Source organism: Phyllostomus discolor, chromosome X (assembly GCF_004126475.2).
Source record: "Phyllostomus discolor isolate MPI-MPIP mPhyDis1 chromosome X, mPhyDis1.pri.v3, whole genome shotgun sequence".
In the NCBI taxonomy this organism is placed as follows: Eukaryota; Metazoa; Chordata; class Mammalia; order Chiroptera; family Phyllostomidae; genus Phyllostomus; species Phyllostomus discolor.
Window position 1 is genome coordinate 61,413,879 of NC_050198.1, and position 15,018 is coordinate 61,428,896.

Here is a 15,018-nt window from a genome sequence, read left to right on the forward strand (position 1 = left end):
CATTTACCCCTAGTCATATGAAAATATGAATTTTTCTGTATATGGTATTGTATCTGTATTTCCACAACTATGTGGATTTTTTGAGTCTTACATTTTGCTTTGCCTAGGCTCATGTCATCTCAGGGAAAGATTTAGCGAGGTATAGAATCACAAAATGGCTCACAGGAGCAATTTTAGCAGGAAATTAGTGAATTCTTGGCCTACTTCTGTTTTAAGTAGAGCCAACATCTTTACAGTTAATTTGTTGTAATACAGAATGGTTCTTCTCTAGTCTTATATCTGTACACCCAGTAACCATACTACATGATGACAGGTATGTAGTTTCTACCAGTCCTATGCAATTCCAGAAGTAGTCTCTGGTTTTTTATATCTGATCTGTCTTCACTGTTTTGTTAAAGGGCTTTGTATTGTGACTTTCTCACTTTTAATACAAACTTAATTTTCTTATTAAACCAAAGATTTGATTTTTTAAAGTATATTTTATTGATTATGCTATGACAGTTGTCCCATTTTTTCTCCCCTTTATTCCCCTCTTCTCTGCAACACCTCCCACCAGCACTACCTCTCTTAGTTCAGATTTAAGTTACATGTCAGTTCTTTGGCTTCTCCATTTCCTACACTATTCTTAACCTTCCTTTATTTTGTACCTACCACTCATGCTTCCTATTCCCTGTACCTTTTCCCCCATTCTTCTCCCTTCCCCTCCCTGCTGATATCCCTCCATACAATATCCATTTCTGTGATTCTGTTTCTGTTCTCGTTGTTTGCTTAGTTTGTTTTCATTTGTGTTTTTAGGTTCGGTTGTGGTTTTGAGCTTCTCATTTTAATGTACATATTTTTGATCATCTTGTTTTTCTCAGATAAGCCCCTTTAACATTTCATATAATAAGGGCTTGGTGATGATGAACTCTTAACTTGACCTTATTTGGGAAGCACTTTATTTGCCCTCCCATTCTAAATGATAGCTTTTCTGGACAGAGTAACCTTGGGTGTAGGTTCTGGCCTTTCATAACTTTGAATATTTCTTTTTAGCCCCTTCTTGCCTGCAAGGTTTCTTTTGAGAAATCAGCTGACAGTCTTATGGGAACTCCTTTGTAGGTAACTCTCTCCTTTCCTCTTGATGCTTTTAAGATTCTCTCTTTATCTTTAATCTTGGGTAATGTAATTATGATGTGCCTTGCTGTGTGCTTCCTTAGGTCCAACTTCTTTGGGACTCTGAGTTTCCTGGACTTCCTGGAAGTCTATTTCCTTTGCCAGCTTGGGGAACTTCTCCTTCATTATTTTTTCAAAGAAGTTTTCTATTTCTTGCTCTGTCTCTTCTCCTTCTGGCACTCATATGATTCAGATGTTGGAATGTTTAAAGTTGATCAGAGGCTCCTAAGGCTCTCCTCATTTTCTTGGATTCTCATTTCTTCATTCAATTCTGGTTGAATGTTTTTTTCTTCTTTCTGCTCTGAATCATTTATTTTGAGTCCTGGTTTCCTTCCCTTTACTGTTGGTTCCCTATATATTTTTCTTTATTTCACTTTACATAGCCTTCACTTTTTCCTCTGTTTTGTGACCATATTTAGTCATCTCTGTGAGCATCCTGACCACCAGCACTTTGAACTCTACCTGTGATAGGTTGTCTATCTTATCGTCGCTTAGTTCTGCTTCTGGAGTTTTGATCTTTTCTTTCATTTGGGCCACTTTTCTTTGTGTCCGCACAGCTGTTACATTGTAAGGAGCAGAGCCTTAGGTATTCACCAGGGTAGGGCCATCCATGTTGTTGTGTTGTAGTGCTGTCTGTGGGGGAGGAGTTAGAAAGGGAACAGTGCCACTTGCTTGGCTCTCAGCAGACTTTCAACAACTTCCCCTTCTACCCACAAGCAAATTGGGTCCTTCTGGTGCTGATTCCCAGGTGGGTAGGTTTGTATATGTTTGAGGACCCTGTGGGTCTCTCCAATGAACTCTCCTGTGAGGCTGGGAGTTTCTCTTGCTCCTGCAACCCTCACAGGGTTTTACAGCCAGAGGTTTTGATGCTTTCTTTTCCAGTGCTGGAACCCTGGGTTGTGTGATCTGTTTCACTCCCCATTTGTTCCTCCAGGTTTATCTGCATGCAAATGTGGGACTTCCCAGTCTGCCAGCTGCCACATTGCCCACCCAGTCCTCCAGCTGCCACCTTGCCATGCATCCTGTCTGCCCTGGCTTCCCATCTTCACCCCTCCTACCAGTCTGAATGAATGTTTGTTCTTTATTTCCTTGGTTGTAAGACTTTCATACACCTCAATTTTCAGCCAGTTCTGGTTGTTTTTTGTTTTTAAATGTGTTGTTGGCCTTTTGGTTGTGGAAGGAGGCAAAGTGTATCTACCTATGCCTCCATCTTGGCTGTAAGTCCTCTGAAGTTTTGATATTTGAAAAGTAAAAAGTAATTTATCTTCAGTGCATTTATGAATGTAGGTTACCTTGGGCTGGGAAGAGATTCTTCTCTATTCACCATGTTTTCTTCCATATTTTATATGGCTATAAACACCAAAGCTAGGTTAGATTTTATTTTTTAATAAGTTTTTTAAAAAGTATTTTATTTATTTATTTTCAGAGAGATGATAAGGAAGGGAGAAAGAAAGGGAGAGAAACATCAGTGTGTGAGAGAAATATCAGTCTGTTGCCTCTCACATGCCCCCAGCCAGGGACTGGACCCCACACCCCAGGCATGTGCCCTGAGAGGGTATCGAACCAACGACCTTTAGGTTCACAGGCCAGCACACATTCCACTGAGCCACACCAGCCAGGGTGGTTAGATTTTATTTTAATTGTATTGACACAAATATTACTGAGTATTGTTTTATACCAAAAATTATCATCAGGAATTCACTGCTCTTGGTAAAGATTTAAGGAAGTAAATATATCAGATCTAAGCCAGGGGTGAAATACTGTTAGTGACTCTCTTAGATTCCAGTCTTCACTTTCATGAGGTTAAAGCAGTACACATAATAAGTTGATATAATTGATCCAAGAAAAATTCATATTATTTTAGTTCATATAGTGCTAATATAAGCTTAGTGAGATTGGTGGATAATCTTAGACTGATTGCATTACTTGGTGCAATGAGAGAGTTTAGCTTTTTCTTGTCTGAAAGAGTAATTTATTCACTTAGGCAGTGAGTAAGCTGCAAGCAAGTACTGTCTTTGTAGAGAAGCTACTGAGAAGACTGAGTCCCCTGTTCTGGTCTTCCTATATTCATAATATATTTGAGGTGTATGCTATTGGTGTTTTTGTTCTCACGGTATGTGCTGGGGCTTTAGATCTCCTCTTGTTGTTCATTTGAAGCAGCCTACTATAGGAAAGGAGCACTGCACTTGGATATGGGGTGACATGAATGGCATGTTCCTATTGAATTGTGTTGGGAAAAAACCCTGCATCTACAAATTTGAAGACACATGATACTAAAAACTTAGAAGAAATGAGAGCTTTATGCTGAACCCATTGAGAAGATTTTATTAGAATGTAGTTTGCCACTGTACTGCTTTAGAAGTGTGAGCAAGTGACCCATAATATCAACTGAGGTCCAATGAGATTTGCTCTTCATAGCTGCTCACCTATCTGTGGTTCCAGAGCTCAAAGGCTAAGGCCTCTACGCTTTTGTGTCCTAAGTTAGGGACAAAATAGACAGGGATCCCACAGCCTTCTGGACATTTTATAAAAATACATTTTATTGATTATGCTATTACAGGTGTCCCATTTCTGCCCTTCACTCCCCTCCCACCTGCACACCCACTCCCACTCACATCCCCCCATTTAGTTCATGTCCATGTGTCATAAGTTCTTTAGCTTCTACATTTCCCATACTATCCTTACCTTCCCTCTTTCTATTTTCTCCCTGTCTATGCTTCTTATTCTCTGTACATTTCCACCCTCTCTCCTCCTCCCACTCCCATGTTGCTGTCCCTCCATGTGATCTCCATATCTGTGGTTCTGTTCCTGTTCTGTTTGTTTGCTTAGTTTGTTTTTGTTTTAGGTGTGGTTGTTAATAACTGTGAATTTTCTGTCTTTTTACTGTTCATATTTTTTATCTTCTTTTTCTTAGATAAGTCCCTTTAACATTTCATATAGTAAGGGTTTGGTGATGATGAACTCCTTTAACTCAATCTTATCTGAGAAGCGCTATTTCTGCCCTTCCATTCTAAATGAAAGCTTTGCTAGATAAAGCAATCTTGGATGTAGGTCCTTGCCTTTCATGACTTGAAATACTTCTTTCCAGCCCCTTCTTGCCTACAAGGTCTCTTTTGAGAAATCAGCTGACAGTCTTATGGGAACTCCTTTGTAGGTGACTGTCCCCTGATCTCTTGCTGCTTCTAGAATTCTCTCCTTATCTTTAATCTTGGGTAATGTAATTATGATGTGCCTTGGTGTGTTCCTCCTTGGGTCCAACTTCTTTGGGACTCTGTGAGCTTCCTGGACTTCCTGGAAGTCTATTTCCTTTGCCAGATTGGGGAAGTTCTCCTTCATTATTTGTTTAAATAACTTTTCCACTTGTTGCTCTTCCTCTTCTCCTTCTGGTACCCCTATAATTCAGATGTTGGAACATTTCAAGATGTCCTGGAGGTTCCTAAGCCTCTCCTCATTTTTTTTTTTTTGAATTCTTATTTCTTCATTCTTCTCTGATTGTATGTTTTTTCTTCCTTCTGGTCCACACCATTGATTTGAGTCCCAGCTTTCTTTCCTTCATTATTGGTTCCCTGTGCATTTTTCTTCATTTCACTTAGTGTAGCCTTCATTTTTTTTTTTTTTTTGTGGCCAAAATCAACCAATTCTGTGAGCATCCTGATCACCAGTGGTTTGAACTATGCATCTGATAGGTTGGCTATGTCTTGGTTGCTTAAAAATATTGCTCTGGGGATTCTTTTTTTTTTTTTTTTTTGGTCTGGTCATGCCTGTTATGTAGTGAGGGGTGGAGCCTTAGGTGTTTGCCAGGGCTGGGCAACCGAGTTGCTGGGTTGTGACATTGTATGTGGGGGCGGGGTCAGAGAAGGAACAGTGGTGCTTGCTCCACTCTCTGTCAGATTTCAGTCCCCTCTGCCGCTTTCCACAAGCAAATTGGTCCCTTCTGGTGCTGGTTCCCGGGTGGGTGGGCTTGTGTATATTCTAGGACCCTGTGGGTCTCTCCAACGAACTCTCCTGTGAAGCTGTATCTCCCAGCATCTCAACCTCCACAAGTGTTTTCAGTGAGTGCTTTTAGGCTTTATTTCCTGGTGCTGGGGTCCTGAGTTGTGTGGTCTGTCTTGCTGCCCATTTTCACCTGGTTTATCTGTGCATGAATGTTTAACTGCGGACAGCCAGCCACCTGCATGCCTCACTAGGTCTGCTGGTTGCCTCCCCATGCCTGTGCCCAGGTCTGCCAGCCACCACTTTTTCCTGCTGTAACCCCTCTCCACCAGCCGCTGACTCTGCCCCTTACCAGTCTGGTTGAATGTTTGTTGGGACTTCCGTACGGTTCAATTTCCTGTCTGTTCTGGTTGTTTTTTTGTTTCTAAAATTTTGTTGTCCTTAATTTTGGTTGTGCAAGGAGGCAAAGTGTGTCCACCTATGCCTCCATCTTGGCCGGAAGTCTGGACATTTATTTTTGATGACTTCCAGGGCACACTTGTTCAGATTTGTAGAAACAGAAGTTAAATATTTAATGTTCTCCTCACTTGCACCTCCTTATTCTCCACCCCCAAGAACATTCACACTAATTCTTTAGAGCTGTTACTTGGAGATTTATGAGATGGGCCTTAGAGATGATACAGAGGGAAAAAAACATCTTTTTGAAAGACTCTGAAGATGTGAATTCCATCCTACTGGAAGGATCCTGGGGCCTCCTTGCGAAAGCACAAAATTTGGATGAAACTGATTGCGGGTGGACCAGCCATAGATGCTTCCACTCATAATATTTAGGTCTACACAAAAGTAAGTGTTTCTCAGATTGTCTCAACATGTTTACCTTATTTTTATGCTGTTTACCTCCTGGAAACATATGTATTTTGGATGACGATAGGCTATCAGGTAGATAGCAGTACTGAGGGTTTTCAGGGAACAGGCAGAAACCCTTCATCTTTCAGCAGGCACCATGAAACCCTGACGTGGAACTGTGCTGAAGTTTGCATAAGTATTGTCTTATCTATGTGGGAGGTACTTGTCTTGTTGGTGATAATATTCATTTGTTATTTGGTTCCAGCTGCAAAATTCTGAGTGTTTCATTCTCCAGCACTAAAATGGGGCTTAAATATAAATGGACAAATTCTGTCCAGGTACCAGGAAAAAATGTTGCATTCGGTTGGCTTTTCAGTAGTTTAAACTAGGCCAAAAGCCATTCCTAGAGTTGTGTTTAAATCTGAGTGCAGCCTGGATTAGGTCTTGACCTTTAGCTCCTTCCAGTGTCTCTTCTCCTAATGACGAAGTATATACCCAATTCAACTATTACTTATTCAGCTCTCTCCTATGTGCCCCTTTACTGAAATAACACTTGATGAAAGAGGCAGAGAAGTACCTCTTTGATATGTCATTTTACTTATTGAAAACAATAAAGAAACAACAACAAAGAAGAAATACAATGTATACAATATGATGTATAAGGAAGTTGTGTTGTATATGGACTGATATCAGGCAAGATCCTGAATTGTAGACTTCTTCCTCCTACAAAAAAAAAAAAAACAGTCACAGCATAGGTTTTCAACTTTGGGGGAGTCATGTACTTTTTGTCTTTGCTATCTCTTCTTGTCTTCCTACAACATCCGAGCCTGCCCCAAATACTTTTATAAATGGTAAGCTGCTTGTATTTTGATGCATTGTGCAATATGATGAAAATTTTCATTGGGTCAAACTTAACCTTATACAAGAACGTGACATGAATATAAATGGACCTGGAAAACTAGGGATATGAACCAGACCTTGAGATTAACAGTTCTACCAATGGACAGGCAGAACTTAACCCTGGCTCCATCCTTTGGTGAAGCCCATGTACAAAACCTCTCTGAGGGCCAAATTAAAGCCTTAACCCTAAATAAACCTGATGTGAAAAGAGAAACACATGTCTCACCAATAATTATGAACTTTGTTTGCTGAAATCGTCTGTAACAGTGCCAAAATAATCCAGGGATGATTTCATTAAGAAATATGACCTTCATAAACTGCAGATAATGAAGATAAAGAGGGATTGTTACTTGGGTATAATTAAATAATGTTAAACCTATGAGTGATGTGTGCATAGGGCCAATGAAGCTTATGGGTCAGATGAAAGGAAGAGAGCTCAGTATATTCATTCTGATAGAAAATTAAGTTATACAAATGGTTAGTGGGGAGATTGGCTGGTAGGACTGGTGGTCAAAAGAAGTGATATGATTGGGCTTTCAAAGACAGCATGATACCAACCTAAAAATAAGCACTGCATATCATTGACAGATAGGATGGAAATGTGGTTGGCAGTACTGTTGCTCAAAAATATGGCCAAGGCTTCTAAGATATACTGACTGTTGGATTTCCTGCTTTGCTTCCACTTTCTCTTTTGCTGGAACCACTCTCTAATTCAGTTGATTTTTATCAGGAGTTGTTGATAAAAATGCAGGCTTTCAGCCCTGGCTGGTGTGATTCAGTGGATTGAGGGCCAGCCTGTGAACCAAAGGGTCGCTGATTTGATTCCCAGTCAGGGCACATGCCTGGGTTGTGAGCCAGGTCCCCAGTGAGGGGCACACAAGAGGCAACCACACATTGATGTTTCTCTTCCTCTCTTTCTCTGTTCTTCTCTCTTTAAAAATAAATAAATAAAATCTTTTTTTTTTAATGTGGACTTTCAGTAACTTGGCCCTCAATATAATTTTTTAGAAAAATGTAGTATTCTTTCATCATAGTGTGTTTTCTAAAAAAAATATAATTGACTTTATTGGTTAATAAAATTATATGGGTTTCAAGTTTGTAATACTATAACACATGATCTGCATATTGTATTGTTTGTTCACCACCCAAAGTCAAGTTTCCTTCCATCACCATTTACCCACTCTTTACCCTTTTCTACCTCCCCTCATCCCTTTTCCCTATGGTAATTACTATACTATTGTCTGTGTCTATGAGGTGTTGGGGCTTTTTTCTTAACCCCCTCGCATTTTTCACCCAGTTCCCCAACTCCCTTCCCCTCTGACAGCTGTTTTACCTTAGATTTTTAGTTTTGTCAACAGTGGGAACAGCAATGAAAATAATAAAAAAGGGAGTATACAGGGGGAGGTCTACAGCCTTTTAAAAATCCAATTTTTCACACTTGTCTCAAAAGGCAATAGAGGAGTATCTATAAGTGCCATTTCCCACAAGGACCTGTGGGTACCTAAGAAACCAGAACCCTGGGGAGTAACAATGGTTCCTGGGAAAAGCTGATGAAATTGACATTTTATTTTCTCCAAACAGATCAGAATGAAGGATTTCACTGCAGGGAAGATTGCCGGATTCTTGGCCACTCTGACAGGTGCTGGATGCCCCGGAACCCCCTGCCTACTCACTCCAAGTCTCCTGAGAATGTAGGGAACATCATCGCTCTGTCCATTGAAGCTACTGCTGCTGATGTTGAGGCTTATGACGGCTGCGGCCCCACAAAGCGGACTTTTGCAACCTTTGGAAAAGATGTTGGTGACCACCCAGCTGAGGAGAGGCCCACCCTGAAAGGCAGGAAGACTGCTGATGTGACCATCTGCAGCCCTAAAGTCAATGGTGCTATCCGAGAAGCAGGCAATGGCTGTGAGGCTATTAGCCCTGTCACCTCCCCTCTGCACTTCCAGGGCCCTCTGCCCATCAAGCCTTCTGTGTCTTACACAATTGCCCTGGCACCACCTGCCCGTGATCTGGAACAGTATGTTACCAATGTCAACAATGGCCCTTCTCGTCCTTCTGAAGCTGAGCCTCGTGGAGCTGACAGTGATAAAGTCATGCATGAAGTCAACCCGATTCTGAAGGAGGATTGCAACAAAGAGTCTCCTGGCATGAAGCATTTGAAGGACATCATTCTCTAAACAAGTCTTGGGAAAGAAGAGAGAGAAATCATGCAGGCTAATGAAGAAGTAGGAGCTGATTATTTTCACTGTTCATCAGTGGTTGGTTCTTGAGTGGCTGTGTTTCAGAGCTTTCCCTAAATGTATTGTTTATAAATTACTATCATTTTGTGACAATCCCTCTTATTTCAACAGGGGTGTTCAGTTGGAGCAAATTAGCTTTGGCTTGAGTTGTTCATGGGGCCTTGATATTGGGGAAACAGAGACAAAATCAGTTGTGAAAAGTATTATGTATTAAGTGTTTGAATTTATATATTTTTCTATGTCAAAATTATAATATAAATTACCACTATTTGTGGAGGATTACATTAAAAAAATTTTTAAACTCTAGACATTTTTAATAAGCTCACCACTGTTTTGTAGTATAGGCAAATTAATAGTCATTTATTGTGTACTATTCATTGATTCAGTGATGTGAAATTGAGCCCCCAAAAGGTTGTTTCTGAACTCGAGTACTTTCCAATGCTGCTACTTTGCTGCAGACACCCCTGCTTTAAGAACCCTTTCACTAGCTGTGCTATTGTTTATTTGATATTGCAAATTGCCATGTGTGTGGTGATGACAAAAGGCTTTTAGAGGTTGGTGGGTTTTTTCCTTAAAAAAAAAGATAAAACTATAAACAAAAACAAAGTGCAAACAACTGAGATGGCAACTGAATGAGCAACACCACACATATAGGTGAGTACTTTGTGGATGCTCTTGGAAGGTACCCATGGAGTGATTGCTCGCATCTTATAGAGTATTTTGCCTGCCTTTCAGTCTTCTGCCCAGATCTGTGATAGATCATTGCAGAAAGTCATTTTTGGATATTCTGCTGTCTTATTTGCAGTTGTCAGAAATACTGTGCTGAAAGTTTGATGAGATCAATTTTTCTAATTTTCAGGTCCTGAGCAGTAAAGTTGCTCCTGTAGTTATCATTTTCTAGGCTTAGAAATTCCATTTTACATCATCTAAAACTCAAAAAGACTGAATCTGTTTTGAGATATAAATTAGTGTCTCTTTAAACACACATTTCCTGATTCTGTGTTTCCCAATCACAACTAGAATTATACTAGAAAGCATGTCATGGGCTAGAATTGAGAATTCCATTTTGCTCTGTATTGTAGGATTATAATTTGGGATAGTGTAAGCAGTACAAAATGTACTTTTAGGGAAAGGCAGGTAACAGCATCACCAACCCAATTACTGTGCCTTCTATATGGAGACACTAGGACACTTGAACTCATCTTTTTTGTGATTAATCTTTTTTTAATATTAAAAATGTGAACAGGAAACTATTAAAGTAGAAATTCTTTAGATTTAGCTAACTCTTTGCTGTAGGCTAGGAATGTAACTTTTTATTAACAAGTTTGTTATGCACATTTTTGTTTGTTTAACATTCCTCCAACTCCACCATTTATTAACTGTCTATTAATATTAACTAGCCAACATAGTATTCTTGCAGCCTAAGAGTTCATTATTTTAAAAATAAACAAATGTGTCATCTTTGCTCTGCCTTGGTTTTAAAAGAGTTGTTTGTAGAGAAACAAACTTTGTGGTTCTGTTCTTATTTGTTTCATTTTTTCAAATTCAAGAGTACCCAGAAAAAAAAGACTTAAAGGTCAGAACACTAGAATGCAAAGGAGAATTTATTTTCTTAGGTTTAGGTAGATAAGTCAGCTTTTAAATGTTTTAGTTATTTTTGCCTGAGTTCCTGGCATTTTACATTACTAGGAATATTTTCTTTTATGGGAAGAGGGTTTTGAGGGAGTGGTGGGTAAAGTAGTGGGAATGGAATTAGGTAGGGGAGAATATTTCTGAAAAAGAACCTATAATGAAGCTACAAATTCATGTTTATTTCTTATTCAGTGCTGAATACTACCTCATGCAAAATACTGGTGTGGCTGCAGATTTCCCTCCTAAACTGAAACAATTAAAGATCGATTACCATAGCATCTTTATTTTGGCTTACTTTATTCCTCCCATACACTCTTTTTCCCCTTTGATACACTCCATTTTAGTAGTTAGCAGATTTTGAAGTAGGTGTGTATTTCTGTTTGCAAATGACTATTTGATTCACACATTAAAATAAATTATTTTTCACTTTAAGAAATGAAGACTGCCTATAGAATTTAGACTGTTCCTCATTTGACCCATTCTGATATTATGTTGTTAGCTACCACCTCAAGGTCACCTTCAAGTCAAATTTAACTTTTTATACAGCTGTATTTCTTACTATGCTCAGCGGGAATAAAGGAGCTGAAAAGATGTGGCAAGTAGGGACATTAAATGTTATGTGGCTGTTGAGCCAGAGGGGCCACTGGTTACCATGTCTCTTAAAAGCCAAGTTTAAAATGTTTACAGTAGCAGTGGCATTGATTTTACTTTTTTGTTGTTATTTTTATCCACCATTTTTTCCAGAATTCAGTATCCAGGTATAGACCAATTCTTTTTCCCTATCAAAATATTTTGTTCTCAGTGGGCAGTCAGACTTTTTTGTGTTCCATACCCTTTATTGATCGTGTTCAGATAATTTCCCATATTAAGAAAATATGTCTTCCCCCTACAATTGTCTGATGTATACATACCCACAGAAGCACTAGTGCATCTTAAGATAGTTCTGTAATCTGGTTTTACAGGCACGCTGTGCCTTCAAATAGAAATTTTGTGCAAGGATCTTAAATTTACCTTTGGCTCATATTTGTCAACACTTCTTTCCAACATGTCTGATGAAAGCCACAAAGGCCAGAGGGCCAAATATTCTTCCTTTTCCCTCTCTAAATGTTACACAATTAAACATGAGTTAGCAATTTTAGTTTCTAAATCATAAGGAGTTCTGTCTCATTTATTCTGATGTCCCTTTTGGGGAGGAGTTAGTGTGGAGGAAGATTTGTTTTAGTAACAACTGTTTTGGGCATGTCCCTGGGCAGGTAAACTTCATGGAATATAAAGGGTTTAGTTCACTTTAATTGATTGCTTTTCCCCAACTATGGCAATATACTACATACAAGGAATAGGAAGAGGGGAGCCATGCTATGTGGAGTCTTTTTCCTTTTTTTCTATACTGATAATTCTTTGAACATGTTCAGAATGAAACTTACTATCCTTTTGATCTTCTTAAAGCCAAGAGTAAATTATGGCCCCTTATAGCCTAAGTAGGTAATTGGCCAAGGGATCCTCTAGTTCCTGAAGGATAGTGGTTTTCAAAGTGTGGTCTCTGGACCAAAAGTAACAGCATCACTTGGGAACTTGTTAGAAATTATCATTCTCAGTTCTCACCCAGACTAACTGGAACAGAGACTTTGTGAGTAGTGCTTAACAATGCATATGGATCAAGTATCCACTAAAGGTTGGAGGCTTGTTAAAGCACAGGTTGATGACTCCACACTTAGAGTTTCTGATTCAGTAAGTCTGGGGTGGTGCCTGAGTCTTTGCCTATTTAAAAATTGCCAGATGATGCTGATGCAGCTAGTCTATGGACCACACTTTGAATATCACTGTTCCAGGGTAAACCTATCTAATAGAGCTAATTGCATATAAAGGGCTTATTCAAAGAAATTCATTGGCATGTTGAGCCACTGATCACTAATCAAAAATGTTAAAGGAATACAACTTAGAACACTGAAAACTGGAACCACCCATAGTATCATCCTGGTAGTGTTACTTCTGCATACAACTAATTGTATGAAGGGAATTCAGTTGAACTTTTCATATAGCTCTATCATATAAATAAGCAAAGCAGAAGTGGTCCACTTAAAGCAACAAGGACAAAGGGAAGTTTTGGGAGAGGCAGGGGTATAGGGCATAGTTCGACTGGGCATCCAGGATGGGAACGTGATTATTATTGTATATAATAGAAGTTCTGACTGAAATTCCATTTCCTTTATGGAGATCATTTTGATGTTGAATATTACCCAAAGCATCTTGACAAGTCTGGTCCACTTGGCTCTTTACCTAGGGTAATAAGACCCTAACTGACTTTGAAAACCAGGCATAAATGAGCTCCAGAAGTCCATTGTATACAGTCTTAGTGTTTGCCTTCTTGGTAAAATTACATTTAAGGATGTCATTTCATGAGTCAAATTGTATCTGCTGACACTGAAGTGTATTGAAATGTTTTTAGTTTAAGTATGTAACAAAGTAATATTCAAAGGGGATGTGTGGGGGTGGGACTGGGTGGCTTTTTATTGATAATTAAATATTACAGAGCAAAACATGTTGTCCTAATGAAGTTGTTGCAGCTCTCTTTGTTTTCTTGTGAGGCTGGAATTGGCCTGTGGGTCACTTGTTGTGTGAACATGGATTGATTTCAAATAGAACTCATATTGCTTTTGTAAAACAAACAAATCAACCACCTTGTCTGAAACATATATTGTGAGGTGCTCTTGGTAAAGAACAACCCACAAAAACCTGATCTTGATTGGAAAGCACTGTAGGTCATTAGGGAAAACTGATGATGCTGATTATTGCTCCAGCTGTGTTGGCAATTAAAGATAACCTTGCTACTAACTAAAAGTTGTTGTCAACCTTAGCAAACAAACCAGCTAACACCATTACATAACTGGTTAAGCAGATTTTCACTGGCACTGGCTGGCATTCAGCTGAGGAAGGCTAGGATACAGACTTGAATGACCAATAGCCAGACTAGCTCAAGCTAGAAATTCAGCAGCAAATACCTCCACGTACTATTTGAATGCTAAGGTATTAGTTGCAAAAGGCTTATGCCTTCACTCCTCTAGTGTGGGGAATGAGCCTGATGACACTATTACTGTTTACCTGTCAAACCAGGGTGGAACTTTAGAGGGATGCAAGTACAGTATGTCTCATTAAGCAGTCTCTGTTGCTGATTATATGAAGATGAAATTGTTGTATATGCTGATCTGTATGTTATGTACATTTTCACAGTGATTGATCATTGTAAAAAGAAAAAAACAAAACAGAATCACCACTCTATTTTATGAAGATAAAACAGCTTTATTAAATTATTACAGTTATGTTTTAAATGGTATTATTTGCCACATTGTTTCCTTTTATCTGGTGGTTCTCTGTTTCCCCCTTAAATGTGTTTTCTCTGCTTCATAAATTTAATGCATTTTAGTATTAAAGGCTATTATGGAAAAAATATTGTTTGGTGAAATGTCTCTTGGACAGTGTTGGCTGGCTTTCAGGTGGGGGTGACTATTAGGCCTAGGAAGTAACCCACCCTTGATGGAGTCACTGCTGTTAAGGCCCAACCATTCCTCCTGCCTTTTCCTTTTCACATAATCTCCAACTGTCCAACTAGGAGAGGACTCTCCTTTAGCCAGGCTTCAGTTATTTCCTGAGTATCTCCCTTCCTTTTCACCCCAGGCAATACCTTTATCTGCAAAGGAAGACCCATTCATATTCAGAATTGTAAAGACTTTCCTGGGTGGTGCATTTTTATTGTTCAAATACAGTTGTCTCCATTTTCACCCCCTCTCACTTCCCCTCATCCCACCCATCCCTGCCTCCCACCCTTAAACCTACCCCTTTGGCTTTGTCCATGTGTCCTTTATACATGTTCCTTGATGGCCCTACCCCTATTTCCCCTGTTATCCCTCTCCCCGCTCCTCTCTGGTTACTGTCAGTTTTTCCTGGTTGGTACTTTAAAAAACAGCACTAAAACCATTCTTTAAAATAAACCATTTTGGGGTCAACTTAACAGTGAGACTCCTCTGAAGAATTAATTTTTAAAAAGGTGAGAAATAGTAGAGGCTGACGGCAAGGGAAAAGAGGGTTTAAAACAAAGGTGACCTGGCTGCCCTTTTGATGCCTTCAGGTTTGAAAGTGAAGCAAGAGGAGAGGCTCTCATTTTCCATATAACAAGGCTGCAGTGAAAGCCCTGACAAGCTTTCTTTATCCAAACTATCATTCTGTGGGACTTACCACTCAGGCTATAAGTATTCATTCTGGCTGCAACTAGCAGAAAAAAAAAATCAGAGTGTGTGGGGGGGTGGTGAAGGGGAAT

General features: G+C 39.3%; 1 protein-coding gene across 2 annotated transcripts in view; it reads left to right on the forward strand.

The window, feature by feature from the left end:
• Positions 1–13,549, forward strand: part of PCDH19 (protocadherin 19) — a 207,840-nt gene extending 194,291 nt beyond the window's left edge. For both annotated transcript variants that reach the window (XM_028522926.2, XM_028522927.2), the window contains exon 5: positions 8,413–13,549. In XM_028522926.2, the coding sequence (XP_028378727.1) occupies positions 8,413–9,011 (599 nt within the window). In that variant the 3' untranslated portion in view covers positions 9,012–13,549. The remainder of the gene's footprint in view (positions 1–8,412) is intronic.
• The last annotated feature ends 1,469 nt before the right edge of the window (positions 13,550–15,018 follow it).